Here is a 16,988-nt window from a genome sequence, read left to right on the forward strand (position 1 = left end):
TTCAGTATAAAAGAAATACATGACTTCAATTTGTATTTCTACACTGTGTTGCTACTTTTGCTCAAGTTAGAGTACCTGAGTACTTTTTCCACCATAATAAATCACTTAAAATACTACATTGCCTATTAACTGTGTTATGAATAATGACAAATCCATATGAAGTTTGTGCATTTTAATGAAGACAGCAGGTACATACAGTATGTATATGCGTTAGGCAATTTTTGCAGAAAGCTCACTAATTTCTAACATTATCGACAAGAAGAGCTAAAAGCTGATTGGTTAAATAAATGACAGAGAAGTAATCTGCTGGTACTTTTTATAATCGATTAATCATTTGAGTCATTATCAAGAAAAATACACCAAAAGCTCCCCTTAGCTCCCCTTATCCTTAGCTTATCAGTTGGGAGGATTTGCTACTTTTCTTCATCTTGTGTGAAAGTGAACTCAATATTGTGAGTGTTCGAAAAAAAAAAAACATGACATCATTTTGGACATCTCCAACCATTATATGTATCAATCAAGAAATTAACCAGCAGATGATTCAATAATTAAAATAATCAGGAGTTGCAGGCTTGTTATTTTCTATGGCAGCTAAAGCATGGCAAGAGAATGGCTTCTGCACACTGCTGTCTTCTTCAGTGTTCTTCAGTGTTCACCTCTTTCAATATAAAAAAAGGAAAAATATGAGTGTCAAGTATAAATCTGTTGAATAAACAATATTCACAGTCCACTTGGGGGCCTACTGTATTTTTGGGAATTTATATCTTCCAGCAAGTCAGATTCAGAGTGAGATTTAGTATAAATCCTGTTTAGGTAAATTTTGATTTATGCCAAATGTGTTTCTCTCACTATGAAATGATAATGATGAATGGGCTCAATGAGGAAATAAAATAAAACAGACTGTACCTACCCGTTTTGCTTGCAGTGCTAAAAGGAAAGAATACAAAACAGATTTAAATAGTGGAATGTGACTTACCATATCAAAACAATCCTATCAATGGCACTGATAAGATTTTACCTGGGACAATGTAAGACCTAAAATAGAATTACTTCAGTGACTTGTGCAGAAACCTGATTAATTGAGTTGTGTTTGTCAATTTAACATGTAAGTTGTGTGATCAGTGAATATTGAGTCACACTCACAATGTAAATCACCCGCGCTCCCACCACGATCAAAGAGACGACTGCAAAATGAAACAACAAAGATGTCATGTTGGGTCAAGGCAAAAAATGCCGTTCATCAATGACTGTATTCAATTGACATTCAGTGCTAGTGATACATACCAAACAATGCAAAGCTAGAAATCAATCCAACCCGTGTGCGTGGGGGGGTCTGCTGCTTCTCATCTAAAGAAATGAAAATAGCATCAAAACTCCACAAAAGCTCCTTATTTACTCATTTTATTTTTAATAAAAACACTGACATTTTATGCACATTTTATGCACATTTTATGACGGGTTATCTTACAAATAGTTGTATCAGAAAATGTCGCCTCACCATTATCCACAGAGTAAGCATCGATTGGATGATTTCCATCTATAATTTGGATGAAAAATAAAAAACCTGTAGGTAACATATAACCACCAGCTCATACAGACTACATTGACAGTTTATTAGGTACACCAAGCTACAACTAATGCTGTAATTCTGCAATACTGTACATCCTACCCTCAGAAAGGTTATGTTTACAGATGTGCTGATTCTACTGATCACCTGATAAAATGCAACGTACGGTTTAGGTGGCTAACCACAGAGGCTAAAACAATGCCCTGGGGAAACCCAGATAACTGTTGTTTCAACATCATACCAATGGCTCTATTTCAGTGTGTAGTTTGGAGTTTTTGCACAATGAAATACTGCCGAAACAACAGTTATATGTAGCTCCAATGTTTGAAAGACGTTTTTCTATTCAGCCAAAGTTATCTCAGTTTTAACCTAGATGTCTAGACTTTTTTTGACAAGCAAATGATTAAAACCAGCAGCAATTCATGTTCAATGCATTTATGTTATACGTACAGATTGTAGGAATGACATCAATGTGATGTCCATCGCTATCCTCCACGTCTATCTTTGGTCCAACATCCTCTGAGCAGAAGATGACGATCCTGGATTGGTCACGGCACACAGAGCAACTCTTGTTTTGAGGTAGAGTGATTACAGAGCATCCTGGAAACGTTTCATTCAGGTCTCTGTGGTACAGAGGAGTGTCGTGAACCCTTTCAAATATGTTCATCAACTTTGGGCATCTGTCCTTGTCCTTGCAGGTAAAACAGTCAGCTGCAGTCAAAAGAGAGAAACACATTGATGAGTTACAGATATAAAAAGAGCTGCTGGTGTAAATGTGCTTAAATTTACATTTTAGAGCAAGAGTGCACGAAGAAATCTTGTTATTATATTATTTGAAATATTAACAATACTTGGTTCAATCAACAGGTTTACAAAACGTCTTAACTTACACTTTTGTTCTGCTGCAGGATTAGCACCTCCTGTATGGCAGATAACATAAGGAAAATATCAAGCAGTTTAAAAAATACTGTGCATGCTCAAAACAGTGTTCAGAGTGCATTATTATATACAAAATTCTCTGCTCCTGTTCAAGGCATTACACCTGAATAAAGAAATAAATTGACGTACCAGGAAAGCCCTCAGAGACAGGAACAAGTATGAATGCCATCCAAACGAGAAGGCACACTGCAAATACAGACAAAACTAATAAAAAATGTATTCCCAGCATGAAGTAGTAGTATTACACTTATTATAAAGTACATTACATTATCACATTATAACTGAGACACGAGAATTATACACTCAGTGGCCACTTTATTAGGTACGCCTGTACAATCTGATCTAAATCCTGTTCTAGCATAAAGTCGACTTTCATGAGGCATCAATTCAATTATATGTTTTGGTATTGAGGTCATAGGGATGTGTTGTACTGCTTGGAATTAAATTGAGAGGTGTTTGTAATACTCTGCCAACCTAATGAATGTAAATAGAGAATAAAATAAAAATTATAAAAAAAACGCCTCTCAATATAATGTAGTCCAGGACAACACCACCGCAAACTATGACCTCAATCATAAACATATGATTGAATTAACACATTTCTGACAATGTCAAGAAAAAACTAAACAATATAAACTTTGTAAAGGTAGAATTTATGGAAGAGCTGTTGTATTGAACTGCAATAGACTGTACACGTGTAGGTTTTTCTTTTACAGTTTGCACTATGTATATACGCAGAAATATATATGCAATGATGAGAAATATCTAAAACAGAATGAAGTTTGAAATACTTTCAATATTAGTGAAAAAATAAATGATTAAAATAAGGAAGAAAAAGATTATATTCAAGAAATTCAATTCAAATTTTAGTTTAATTACGTTTCTGGTACTTCCCAGCAGCTCTTTTCCTGTGCTGGGGGCTTTTTCTTCCTGCTCCAGGAGCCAGTGGAGGACATTTTGACCCGGTGTCCATCTTGGTGCAGCTTCCTTCTCCTACTACCTCTGCATGTGACTGCTCCTCAGCAATGGCTGTTGCGGGTAACACCTTGAAATGTTCCTCTTCTGGGCTCTTCTGTGACAGGGTTTGTGGTGGAAAGTTATTTGTTTGAACCACAGCTAGAGTGGGGTGTTTGATGAATTCCCCCTCAGCAGAGACAGGGTGTGCCTTTGGGCCAGCAGCATGCCATAGCTTTCCTGTCTTTGCAGGGCATTCACAGATGTCTACATCTAACTTAGGAATGGGTATCACAGAGCTGCCTTTTTCTTCCACAGGCAAAGCACTTTTATTCAAATTAACATCGAATGTGTGCTCCATGTTGGAGGAGAGGCCAGCATCGCTGTAACATAAAAAAAAGGGAAATAAATGCGTAGTAAATTAAAACAGAGAATCAAATTATACTTGAATTCACAAATACAATAAGCAGCTATCATCAGAATGAGCAGCCATTACTGATCAAGCAATGCATAGACATACAGATTCATCCAAACAAGATCTCCTGGGTGTGCAGGCCCCGGCCAGCTTCAAGAGTAAAACATAAAAACAAGTTAAACTACGTTAAACGACTAATAATGGTTATTATTTACAAAACATTATGCTTTCGTTTTTGTCTGAAGCACTGATCACATTAAATTACTCGAAAAAAATATAGTCAGGCAAATTTATTTTGTAGAATAATCTGCTCTGCTGATAAAAAAGTTGACTCTCTAATGTTGATCCTTAGAAACAAGCTGAAATGAAACAATAATAATGGTAGTGTGGTTAAAAAAAGGCGCAACATTGCGACACTAAATTTGCCTCCATAGGAATGTAATTACAACTGCGACACATGCTCCTCGTGTTGTTTATTTCACAGTTAGTTTGGCAAACTTTTAAAAACACAAACAAAATAATGTCTTGGGTCTCAGTTGTTAACAGAACCAGTGATTTGATCAAAAACGATGTGAGTTTAGTCCTCAGAGGGCACAGACCGAAATCTTGATAAAGCCGGTTCTCAGGTCTAGAATGAATGAAACATACAGCAGGCCTCATAAAGAAAACGCTTTTCTATTCCCATAAGCAGTCAAATGCTGGAATTTAAATAATCAAACTTACTTTGTTGTCGAGGATGTAAAAAGTAATCCCTTGGGTCGGTCATTTTTTATCAAACGAGGATGGGCACAGAAAATAAGCTGTTGCAAACAACCTGTCTTGCTAACGTACTGACAAACAGGAAGTGAGTGCTGCAAATGGCAGCTCTGACTTCAACCTAATAATATACAATATCTCCATCTGGTGGAAAAGATCTTTAATTAACTCTGTCTGTTTTATTTGTTTGCACTCTTTCAATTCATTTATTTTTGCACAGCCCAAAATCACAAATTACAAATTAGCCTCAGAGGGCTTTACAATCTCTACACATACAACATCCTCTGTCACGGAAAACTCCCCCCAAAAACCCCTTTGACGGAGAGAAAAGAGGAAGAGACCTTAGGGAGAACTAGGGAGACTGAAGAAGATGGAGTCATTTCTAGACAAGACAAGACAGGACAGTACATCTGTCCCGGAGTTCAGTTTGTTTCATGTCACGATAAAAGAGCAATCTCATTGTGAGGCTTATATTAAGACGTTGGACAACACTAAAGATAGACTTTAATGGAAGACAAAATAGACTTGCGCTGGATTTTGCTGTTAAAGATGTTATTCAAGTGCTGTGGTTACAGCAGGAAGCTGATACTTGTGTCACCAGCTTTTTGATGTGATGAAACTACTACGATGTCACACTGGAGCCCTTATGACTTTTTGTGTGAAGACTCGCCCGTGTTGCATCTGTTAGAGGATTTGTGTTTTGGGTCTTTTGTTTGTTTTTTCTTTGTTTAATGTTATTCGTACAGGTTTGGTGTTTCCTGTTCTTTTTTTTAATAACTTTACTCTCCCCTGTGTACTTCCTGTCTGCCCCACCCTGATTAGTTTCTCCAGTCTCACCAACTCCGTTGCAGACGTCGCTCCAGTTCTTGTGTCAGCCGTCTGAGCCAGTTCCTCGTGGCCTGTTGGCAGTCTGGCAGCAAACACTGGTCCTAACAACAGCCAGGTCATCTGTTGCCGGCTGTCTTCCCTGGCCCCAAGTCTCAATGGCCGGGTTCCGGAGGGGTCCTGTCAGTCAGCCACCCCTGTTGATGCACTGTCCGGTCTAGACTTCCTGTTGCCAGAGTCCGGTCCAGAGTTCCTGCAACCCAGTTCTGGGTTCAGACCCTGCCTCCAGAGGGGATCCGCCTTCGTCGCCCCGCCTCCAGAAGGGCCCTGCATACTTAGGGCATAGTAAGGCTACATTCAAATTAGTGAAGCAATTTAGATGTCTGTCAGCAGAACAGCTCTGCTTGAAGAGACCTGTTTTTTATGGTTTACTATAACAATTTGTACAGTATGCTCTTCAACCAACAACCACTACAGCCATACTAGCGCTCACAATGACAATACTAACATGCTGACGATTAGCATGTACAATGTTCACAATCTTAGTTCAGCATGTAAGGATGCTAACTTTTGGTAATTAGAACAAAACACAAATTACAACTGAGGCTGTAATTGATTATGAACAAAACTATTGGTTCCCTGGTGGCCTCGAGGTTAAAGCGCCGACCATGAACCACAAACGGGGACCTTTTTTTTTGCCATTCCCCTTCTCTCTCCCCTCATTTCTTGTCGTCTGAATTAAAAAGTGAATGAATCACCAAAGTTATCACAATTTATCCTGAGTGGAACATGAATGCCCACCAAAAACGAATGGATATAATTGAGACATTTCACTCCAAACCACAAATGTCAATCTCATGGTGGCGCCAAGAAAAGGTCAGGGGGTCACCAACGTCAGTGGGATTCATCCTCTGGGTACCACGAATATGTCTGTATAACATCTCATGGCATCCATCCAATAAACCGTTAACATATGTTGCTTCGGGGCATTTAATGAAAGGACTGATGCTGAAGTTCATTTTGGAAGGACACTTGTGAAAATGTGAGGTTTCTGGTACGACTTTGCCTCCCTGATGCAAAACGACTTTGAATGCTAGTGGGGAGTGTTAACAGGGGAAGGGGCTCTTAAGAGTCTGTGCCCACTGTTTTATAATCCGTGTGTGGCTCTTACATACAGTCTAACTAAGCACTATATTAGGGCTATTAGATTATATTATAGGTGCTGCTCCTGTATTTTCCACCTGGTCATGGGCGTGGGAATATCCCCTCCACCTCATCTTGGCTGCCTCAGTGCAACCTCATCCACACAGTCACATGCCCTTCTGTTAATCAGCCATGTTCCATTCTCATTGGTTCCACAGTACATTACTTTATTGTGTGTGTCACATTCCTGACCTGCAGCGCTCAGTCGTGCCTGCTTCGCTGGAAGAAATGGAGAAGAGACAAGAAGGCTGTTGAGCAGGTATAAAGAGAGGCAACTATATGTGAATCCATGTTCAGACCTGATGCAGCAGCTTTCTGTGCAAGAAAATTCGGTTTAGTTTTAAAGGGACTCTAATTCCCCAGAAGACACGTTACAAGTTAGAACCACCATCAACAACACATGGGACTAGATTAACGTTTCATAATGTGCAACAAACCGGACGAAAAAGTGAAAGAGAGGCCCGTGTAATACCTGGATGATCACAAGCCGACCGCTCCAAATAAACATGTGAACACAACTTACCCCGAAGCATTACACCGTTTTTAGTTTGACTTAAATATGTCTATTAATGCATTGAAGAAGCACAAAGTAAATCATATTGTAGCTTGACAAACCCTACACTTCCTCTTTCTCCCTCGCTCTCTCTCTGCTACCCTGGCCGACTTTCGGCGATCACTTTCATTGTCCTTCAATCGTTTTCTCTGCATCCGCATCATTCCTGTTGAAATGTCATCAATAATGCCGGTGAAATTGTTTCTATTTGCAGACCTGTGGAGTCGTCCATTCAGTTCCTGATCTCATGACGTTACTGAAACAGTCCTGGCAGGCAGGTCTGTAACCAGGATTTAAAAAATACTGAGGTCAAATAAAAGCTGATGATGAATTAATAGAAATGAATAAATAATAAAATGGAAAGAAGGGGTTATGGAAAAAGCTGATTCGAAGACCCCCGAATGCACTCCTATACTCTAAAATGAATGAATAGTAGCCGCCCAAACACAGAATGATTTGTTTGCTTGTATGGGATCATGCCATCAAGTCTTCCAAAAATGAATGGAAGTAGTTGTGGAGACATTTCACTTAAAAGCCACAAATGTCGACCTCACTGGGGCGCCAAAGCAATAATCAGGGGGTCACCAACATCAATGGGATTTATTCTCTGGGTACCACGATTATCTGTATCTGACAACTAACAACTTCACCTTCATTTCCTCTTTTGCTGCCGTCATAACTACCACGGCCACTGAAGCACTTCAACATAAACATGTGTTGTTTGGGGGAATTTGCTAAAAGGACTGATGCAGTCGTTCGTCTTGGGAGGACCGTCTCTTGTTAAGATGTGAGGTGGACTGACATTTCCTTCCTGATGCAAAACCACAAACGTCACAGAAGTCGGTATGTGTCCCTTTTAGAACGAACACTGTCGCCGGAGACAGAAAGTGACATGCTTCAATAATTCAAACTGATTCTGAAAGCTGAGAAGTGGAGCTTTCCATTGATCTATACATTCCCAGTGGTGGAATTGCCTGTAGGGGAGGGGTGGAAGTGAGCAGAGGGGGAAAGCAGCAGCGGAGAGTGAGAGTACAACTTGTGAGTATTATAGCGGTGTTTTCTTTGTAAATAAAATGTTGGTGTTGTAAATAATAGTATCAGTATTGTTTCTGAGAGTTTTGGAGTGTTTCTTGCAGTGTTTTCACCATAGTTCATCTTTTTATAGATTTCATTGGTAGTCATTTAGTAAATAGTGGAAGGAGAAATGTCGAGATCTACCAGGAAGAGGAAAGTCCCGTGGAGATCTGTGGAGGAGGATGGACAGGGGGAGTGTCGCCATCTCAACCACAGTAAGTAATACAGTTTGCATACTCTGCATATCTAGCATGTTGATGTGTCCTTGAGCAAGACACTTAACCCCCAAAATTGCTCCCGTAGCTGTGCCTACGGTGCGATAGAATCTGAATTGTAAGTCGCTTCGGATAAAAGTGTCTGCTAAATGACTGTAATGTAATCTAATGTAAAATCAAGGAGAGGCTCCATCAGGTTCTCTTTGTAAAATGGATGGACACCAGGGAGGTCTCCATCTGCACAACTGTCCATCCTGTATACACAGAGGAGACTGTCCTGCGGTGGCAGAAGACACAGAAAAACAAAGAGATGGCCCGTGACAGTTTTTTTTTTTCAGCACCTTTTGGACATTGCTGTCACAAACAGCTTTTATTGTGCACAAGGAGCTCAGCATGAGGCAGCAGCAGAAGCCAATGACACGCCAGGCTTTCCAGGAGGAGCTGTGTGCAAAGCTGCTTGCCGTGCCACTGGCTGGCCCACCCAAGCCCCCCACTCAAGGCCACGTTCCTGTCCCCACCAACAAAAGAGAGGACACTGGGAAAAGACAGCAGGCAAGCCTGGGGAGGAAACAGTGCACTCACTGCCATAAAAGCACACCCTGGATGTGTGAGGAGTGCAAGGTTGGGTTCTGGCTTCAGCTGGAAAGGAACTGCTTCAGGGACTACCCCTGCAGCTAAAAAAACCACCTAGACATGGACACATATAACAACCTGTAACACGGACACTGAAAGCAAACAAGAAGGTGTTTGAGAAGGTGTAAAATAGGTCGAGTTTCATTTTTGTAATCTCAAAAGTTTTCTTTATGTACATTTACAATTGTTTAGAAAGAGAAACCTGATGAAAATTCAAATCCGTTTTTTTACTTTTTTGTTATTACACACTGTTTTAAGCATTTATAACATATAATAATGACAAATACTTGCCAGATTTTGAAAAAACATTTATTGAAGAAAAAAGACAAAAAGGACCAGGCGGCCTGTCATAATTATAGTACTTAAAGGGTTAAGTGTCTGTGCCCACTGTTTTATAATCCGCCTGTGGCTCTCATATGCAGTCTAACCTAAGCACTATATTAGGTTTACTATATTAGATAATATTATAGATGCTGCTCCTGTATTTTCCACCTGGTCATGGGTGAGGGAAAACCCCCTCCGCTTCATCTTGGCTGCAACCCACACAGTCACGTGGTCTTCTGCTTATCACACATGTGCCATTCTCATTGGTTCCACGGTATATTACTTTGTTGTGTGTTTCACATTCCTGACCCGCAGCGCTCAGGCGTGCCTGCTTTGCTGGAGGAGATGGAGAAGAGACAAGAAGGCGTTGAACAGGTATAAAGAGAGGCAACTATGTGAATCCATGTTCAGACCTGACACAGCAGCTTTCCCTCTACAGCAAAAAGGTAAGCAGACTTCTGTGGTACAACATAGGACAACATAGATTTATCCACTTTTGGAACATTTTAATTAAATTGACGAAGAACCTTTTCACACTTTGTTTCCTTCCTGTTTTGTATAAATCGTCCTAGTCTGTCTCTGGATCAACTAGATTAAATCACTGAAAGAGGTTCTAATTGCTCCACAAATGTCTTTATTGAACAGTGTGGGTTTGCCTTTCATGTCTTTACTGGTTATTATATGTTTCTTCTAACATCCTCAGTCTGTCCGTGTGAATATTAATGACTGTAAGGTGACTGACTGTAGTCTCTCAGATACTATGACAATGAATACTCGTAGTATCTGCGTGACTATGAATACTCGTAGTATCTGCGTGACTATGAATACTCGTAGTATCTGAGAGACTATGAATACTCATCTCAGATACGAGTATTCAGACTCAAGCTATTGGCCTGAACTTAAACGTGCCTTTTTCTTTTTGTATGTGCTGCCAAGTTTGTGCTCTGGCTGTTGCAAAGACAAACATTTTTTTCTTCCTCTTGTGGACTTACTAGTTTGTCAGCTTTTTAAATATCTCTGTCCTACAACACACAGCTCAAAGTCTGTGCAGAAGGTGCTGCTGACTGGAGGCCACGCTTCCGAGTTCTTAAAACTATAGAAATGTCTGTTTAGATCCACACATGGGAGCTGTTATTTACACAACAGACTCAGTGTGGGTTCATTTGTGCGGTCACTCAGGTGAGCTGCTTTCTGGCATTATTTATTCATGTTCAGGTTTTTTTTTGTTTGTTTACTGTAGGATTCAGGATATCCTGGTTCCAGACTTTTTGAATAACCGCCCACATAGTGTCTCTACTTTGTTCAGTGATTCAGATATTGATTCCAGTTAATAAGTGAAACCAAAAGACAGTTTAGTCGGATTATCAGGCTCCGACTTTCTGAAGAATCCCAGAACCAGTCTTACATAATAGAGGTAACGCACCCTTTCTGAGAAGTTCAACCTCTTCGCTCTGACAGACTGTTGACAGGTCTAATCTTGCTGAAAGGAAGCTTGTATAAGAGAGACAGTACGTGTAGAGACAGACAATATCTCTGTGGTTAAGTAGAAAGCTGGTGAATCTCATTATGTTTGATGTTGATTACATGATTTCATGGAGACTGTTAGCGGTGGAAGAAGTGTCGTGTCTTCTTTTACTTAAGTAAAAATAGCGATACCTAAAACTAAAACTAATTCACAATAAAGTAGAAGTCATGCATTTCAAATGAAAGTAAAGTACACAAGTATTAGCAGCAAAACGTATTTAAAGTATCAAAAGTACTCATTCTGTGACATAATGGCTCCAGTTAGTGTTATATTATAGTATTAGATTATTAAAACAAACGCATTTAAGGCATTTAAGGTTTAACTGTTGGATGATTTAAACTGAAATGTGTATTCTATTAGCTACTTATATATTAGCTATACTATGTTTAGTCCTTTATCTTCAAAGAAAGATAAATGTAGTAGTGTAACAATTACAGTATAAAGCCCTGAAATGTAGTGGAGTTGAAGTATAAAGTGAAAATACTATTTCCAATATTGAAACTTTTTAAAGTTTGTTTGCTTTCTATAAGATGAAAAATACACCTGATGAACACTGATAGTTGGAATTGAGTTAAATCTGAGTTGGTTTGGTTGCCTTTTTAACCGTGATCAACAGTGTAGCTCCAGTCTGACTTGTTTTACGCAAGGTGACGAAGAGGAAAGTCCCAAAAATAACAGCAACATTTACAAAACGTAGTGAAGCTGCATTGACAAACAGTAACAGCACTGATAAACAAGACCCTTGAAAGAACAAACGACAAGAGCAGGACATCTACTAGATAGCATCAAAAATATTCAATCATTTCTGATCATATCAAACAACAAACAATACATTTTGTTCTTCACCAAACTGGCATTTAGTGCAGGAAATTAGGTTTTTCGGCAGTTTAGCAACTTCTAATAACATTGTTTGGTCTGAGCTTCAACATGATTATTAAATTGACCTCACCCTCACCCTCACCCTGCAGTCGTCCCGTCGTGGCCTTGATGGCGTACTCCACCGACACTCTCGCAGAGGGCTGCTTTGGGAAGGTGTACAAGCAGAAGTACAACGATACCTGGGCTGCGATAAAGAAGGTCCCCGTACATCTCATCACTAAGAAGGACCTGGAGAGAGAGTGTGAAGTGTACAAGTAAGTACAAGTGGTTTTGATAATGTTAGCACACTCAGAAAAATGGAAGAGTAGAAGAGTAAAAGGGGGCACTGAGAAGCTGAATGTTCTAGCATAAAAAAGAGACGGAAACAAAAGGTAGAAATACTTGAAGATACAAGATTATTGTTGGCCATCACAACCAAAATGTGTACTCCTCTGGTCTCATGCAGCACAATGGATAATTTCTCATAAGAAAGATAATTAAAAATATATATATAAAAAATACCCAGTGTACATATCGATATTGTTAGTATTTTTGTTTTACGGTAAATCATTTATTTTTTTAATTCTTAAAAAAAAATATTTGGAAAATGTTATTGTGAAAAGTTTTGTATGTAAAGTGCTTTTTATTTTAAATATTGTTAAAATTATTTTTAGTGAACAAAACATCTGGCTAAACCTTTAATTTGCATTTTTGGCAGTGGAGGATTGATTGAAAAAGTACTTTTAATGAAATAGTTTTCACCCCTTCTTTCCCATTACTTCTAAGGGTACCCAGTAAGTATTTATTTGGTTCTTCATTTATGCTGATTTGTCAATTTCTCTTCCCCTCCATGACTTGCTGCCACTTATCTGCAGCAAGGCAACTCATCCCAACATAGTGAAGCTTCTGGGCAACATAAATCTCAAAGACGGAAAATGGGTCATTCCTCTCGAGTTTATCTTCGGAGAGGACCTGGAGACCACCATCTTCAAAGCAGCAAAATCTAAAATAAAGGTAAAGTTATCATCCACAGACAGAAGTTATATGATGCAAGGTGAACTTAAGGATAGTAGGACCGACAGTACAATCAATTGTAAAACCACATTCACATTCAGTATAAACCCAATTTGGCCATGATGACATTTTTTTTCTCCATTAAATAAAGAAGCATCGGTTTAGGATAAAAGTCTTCTTTTACGGACCAAACCTCAGTCTCAGAGTCATCATAATATTATCTCATGCTTGAGGTTTATTAATGGCTTCAGAAAAGCCGTTTTATTCAGGCCTGAAGGTAAAGGGTGTGCAACTCAATATGAGGAAGTTGGTTTATATTCTATGTTTGAGATACTTGATGCTAGCCAAGCTAAACTTGATCTCATATTTGTGCCTCTGCAGGTGTCTCCGTCTGTTAAAGGCACGATCATCCTCGGCATGTGTGAAGGGCTGCTTCACCTCCACTCCAGAGATATTGTCCATCAAGATCTCAAGCCTGAAAACATCATGGTGAGTGGAGGCACCTGTCAACCTGTCAACATGCGAGGAAAGTGCTGCCATTCTGCAGTCAAAAAGAATGAAATTAGCTCTTTACATTATCCCACTGCAATTTGTCTGGGCACCTGATTGCTGCAGACAAGATACCAGGAAAACAGAGATACATAAAATACATTCTACGGTGGCTGAGAGAGCTCAATGCACTGCAATTTAAGAAAACACACGTTGAAATATATTACCATGCTAACATGCTAAACTAGGCTGATGGACTATTCCGTGAAACTTATAATCACTGGGGGGAGGGTGAAGCTGAATGATGGCCGTCTTGTACGTTATCCCACTTCTAAAGCTCTGTGAACTCTTTTGAAATTTTATAAGACGATATTTCAAACAGACTAAACATCATTTGTCCTCCAGGTGGAGCATGAAACGAATAGAGCCGTCATCATCGACCTGGGACTGGCCAAGTTCTACAAATATGGCCTCAACTCTGCCATTAACATGGGGAACCCGGCCTACTCAGCCCCCGAGGTGCACAGGGGCAGCCAGAGGAACCAGCGCTCAGACGTGTGGGCCATGGGTAAGATCATCGCTGAGCTCTGTGCCCGGATTCGACTTCACACGCCCAGCGTCTGTCCCGCCAAGATCAAGGAGATCATGAAGGATCTGCCGTACTCCCATGCTGTGTGCAGGATGGTGGACCCCAACCCTTCTCTGAGGGCGTCCATGGGCGGGGTCATTAGTGAGATACGAAGTGCCGCAGGTGTAGATACACCCGTTCAAAAAGAGCAGATTAAGGTACCTTCACCTCACATTAATGTCAGAAACACGTCTCTGTCACCAGTGGACAGAGGAGCATCTCCAGCGAAAAGAGATCTATCGCCAATGCACAGAGCTCCTTCACCGTTCAAAAGGGACCCATCACCAATGCACAGAGCTCCTTCACCGTTCAAAAGGGACCCATCACCAATGCACAGAGCTCCTTCACCGTTTAACAGGGACCAATCACCAATGAACAGAGCTCCTTCACCGTTTAACAGGGACCAATCACCAATGAACAGAGCTCCGTCACCCTTTAACAGGGACCGAATGCCAATGACCAGAGCTGAGTCACCTAAAAGTGATCCATTACCACTCCACAAGTCTCCATCACCGCTGAAATGGGAACGCTCACCCAAACCACACTTTCAAGCTTTGCGGCCTCAAGCCGCATTGCACCTCCCTCCTACCCCTCAGAGGGCAGAGGACAGGAACAAAAACCAGGCTCCCGTCCGGACAGGCGGATCCGAGCTTACCCAAGACTTCCTGAAAATGAAATTCGATCTGCCCTGCAACCTGCCCACAACAGGCAGGGTGGTGGTGCGGCGCTTTGAGGAGAAAAACGGGGAGGTTGAAACATGGGAGCAGAAGGAGGTGGTGACTCGTGATGGGAAGATAGTCAAGTTCGACGACGTCAAGTATAATACCAAGTCAGACTAAGAGTTTGAGGATTTGTCGTTCGGCGGATGATTACGTAAGCTGGTTAAACGGTTAGTTCAGGGTCAACTAACTTTTGGTATTTTCTTAAGAGAGCGCGTAAAATACATTTCAACTGTGCAGAAGAGTAAACCGAGATTAAGTTACAGTAGGCATCTGTTTTTTAGCACACGTAAAATAAAAAAACACAATGAGAAGACATCTTGAAATGGCTTTGGTTGTGCATTATGTTCAGCCATGTTTGGAATTTGATTGATAGCTCATTTACTTGCCAAGAATGAAAAATCTGTAGGCACAAACAACAACCTGTGAATGTTTTTCAGCATCTGAATGCATAAGACTGTGAACAAGGCTCATACATTATGTTTATGTGTATGTATGTAAATAAATTCAGAAATCTCAATTTATAGATTTTGTTTCTTTGGGATGCTTTATTTCTGTATTTATTGCAACTGTTTTTTCATTAGATTGTCATTACTTTAGCTGTTTTAGTAATAAGAAAAACATCTGAGCAAGTAATGAAAAGAAGCCAACACTATAATTGATAAAAACAAAAGTAGTTACTGAAATCAGAATCAGACAACATGGGCTAGTAGCACACAACAATATACTATATATACTATAATATAATACAGGTGAAACTGATTTTCATTAAGTCCAATATTTACAAGCTACATCCATCTTCCATGGGTCAAGAAAGTCTCTGTCCACATTTCATCCTATTGACTGAACAATGAAAATATGTTAATATTGCTAAATGTGTCAGTCACTGAAATATTTGTGTTTTGTTTGACTTTGGCCCGTTGCTCCTGAACTGCAAGGAGTAACATCGGTAAATAGATTTTCCGTCATATTGATTTTGTGGCGAAATTACATATTTCATTCAATCTTTCCCTAACTTGGTTCATAACAGTCTTTCTTAAGGCTCTTGAGCACATTGTGCATTTGCAACCAAATGTAGACAACACATGCAGAGACCTACAACGGCGTATTAGGGCCATTGAAGATACAAAAATAAATACGGAGCCGGGGTAGGGGGTGATATTGTCAGAATTTCAGAGATTAAAGTCGTACATTTATGAGAAAGAAATATTCTCTGAGATTTAAGTTGTAAAATAAAGAGAAAAAAAAACTCACAAATTTTGTTTTCCAAGCAAACCAGAAGAGTGTGATCGTCTTTCACCTTTAGGTAGGTATGAGGCTGACTCACTTTAAATGTTTAAGTCATCCTGAGCATAATTTAGGTATCCTCCTAAAGTCTTGGCTGTACTATCAGCCACTGTGCATCAATCACTCTCTGTGTATATATTTTAAAATATATCTCAATTGTTAAAACAACACTTTTTAAAGGTTTTGCAAACCAAAGGAATTGTTTTCTAATTCTACTGACCTTTTTAAAAAAACCCAGAGGAGCCTGTTTGACGGTCTATCCCTTTGTTTTTGTGCAACACTGCTGCAGTAATGAACTGCGTCTGACCCCACCACCCTCTGGTAATCCGCACATGCAGGGTGCCTTAAAATGCTGCAGACTGCACTGAACTGTGCTCACTGTTTCAAAATTGCAAAATTGTATTTTTTGCTTTTCTGCATAATCTGAGATTCACAGGCCGTCTTTGTCACAAGGGCATCAGCTCTCAAGTGTCAGAAGTGAGCCTTTGAGAACTCTCCACATAAAGGTAAACTTAATTTTCTCTGTCAACAGCTTCAGCCTGCATGGATTTATTTCTCTCACTTATCTGTGGATCTGGAGATGTTAATCCTTCAGTCTATCTACGCCACACATCGAGAGGAAGTGGGATGTGTGGTTTCCTCTGCAGAGTTTAGGAGTACAAAGGTCTCTGCATGCACTGACTTTTCTTTTTAATTTCACATCATCTTCCTCATTCAGCCTGCCATCATCGCATGATGAATTGAAGAACAGTTACCAGGGTGACCCGACATAGTGATGACAGTCTGCTTTCGAAAACAAGATGTCAAACAATGCTAACGTGCTTCGGTCCAGCAGGTGTAGACGTAGCATGATAGCATTCTACCATTTGCTAAATACCACTAAACACAAAGTAGATGGGAATGTCATTAGTTTTGCTGATATGAGGTCTTATCTAATGCTGCGCTCCATTTATCTCGGACGTCGGAAATCAAAGCTGGGAATGACATCACACCCGAGTTGGCCCTGTTCC

The 16,988-nt window shown here is 40.0% G+C and overlaps 2 protein-coding genes across 3 annotated transcripts; one reads left to right on the plus strand and one right to left on the minus strand.

Annotated features, from left to right (window-relative positions):
* Window positions 1-171: 171 nt before the first annotated feature.
* On the minus strand, window positions 172-4,668 carry LOC306699694 (uncharacterized protein). Its single transcript, XM_079164410.1, has 11 exons — window positions 4,599-4,668; window positions 3,995-4,025; window positions 3,386-3,843; window positions 2,636-2,692; window positions 2,458-2,487; window positions 2,018-2,278; window positions 1,499-1,537; window positions 1,285-1,347; window positions 1,144-1,184; window positions 911-927; window positions 172-658 (listed from the first exon to the last, which is right to left on the minus strand). Exons 1-11 carry the CDS (start codon window positions 4,639-4,641, stop codon window positions 646-648), a joined length of 1,053 nt encoding a protein of 350 aa, XP_079020536.1. The 5' UTR covers window positions 4,642-4,668; the 3' UTR covers window positions 172-645.
* A 5,024-nt stretch (window positions 4,669-9,692) lies between these two features.
* Window positions 9,693-15,215, plus strand: LOC306700067 (uncharacterized protein). Of its 2 annotated transcripts, none has more exons than XM_079164960.1 (5): window positions 9,693-9,904; window positions 11,952-12,116; window positions 12,717-12,855; window positions 13,237-13,344; window positions 13,750-15,215. In XM_079164960.1, the coding sequence occupies exons 2-5, from the start codon at window positions 11,971-11,973 to the stop codon at window positions 14,809-14,811; spliced, it is 1,455 nt and encodes a 484-aa protein (XP_079021086.1). In that variant the 5' UTR covers window positions 9,693-9,904; window positions 11,952-11,970; the 3' UTR covers window positions 14,812-15,215. The 2 variants fall into 2 exon arrangements, with proteins under 2 accessions (XP_079021086.1, XP_079021087.1); XM_079164961.1 differs by lacking the exon at window positions 9,693-9,904 and adding an exon at window positions 10,514-10,637.
* The last annotated feature ends 1,773 nt before the right edge of the window (window positions 15,216-16,988 follow it).

Source organism: Pholis gunnellus (genome assembly GCF_910591455.1).
Source record: "Pholis gunnellus genome assembly, chromosome: 8".
NCBI lineage: Eukaryota > Metazoa > Chordata > Actinopteri > Perciformes > Pholidae > Pholis > Pholis gunnellus.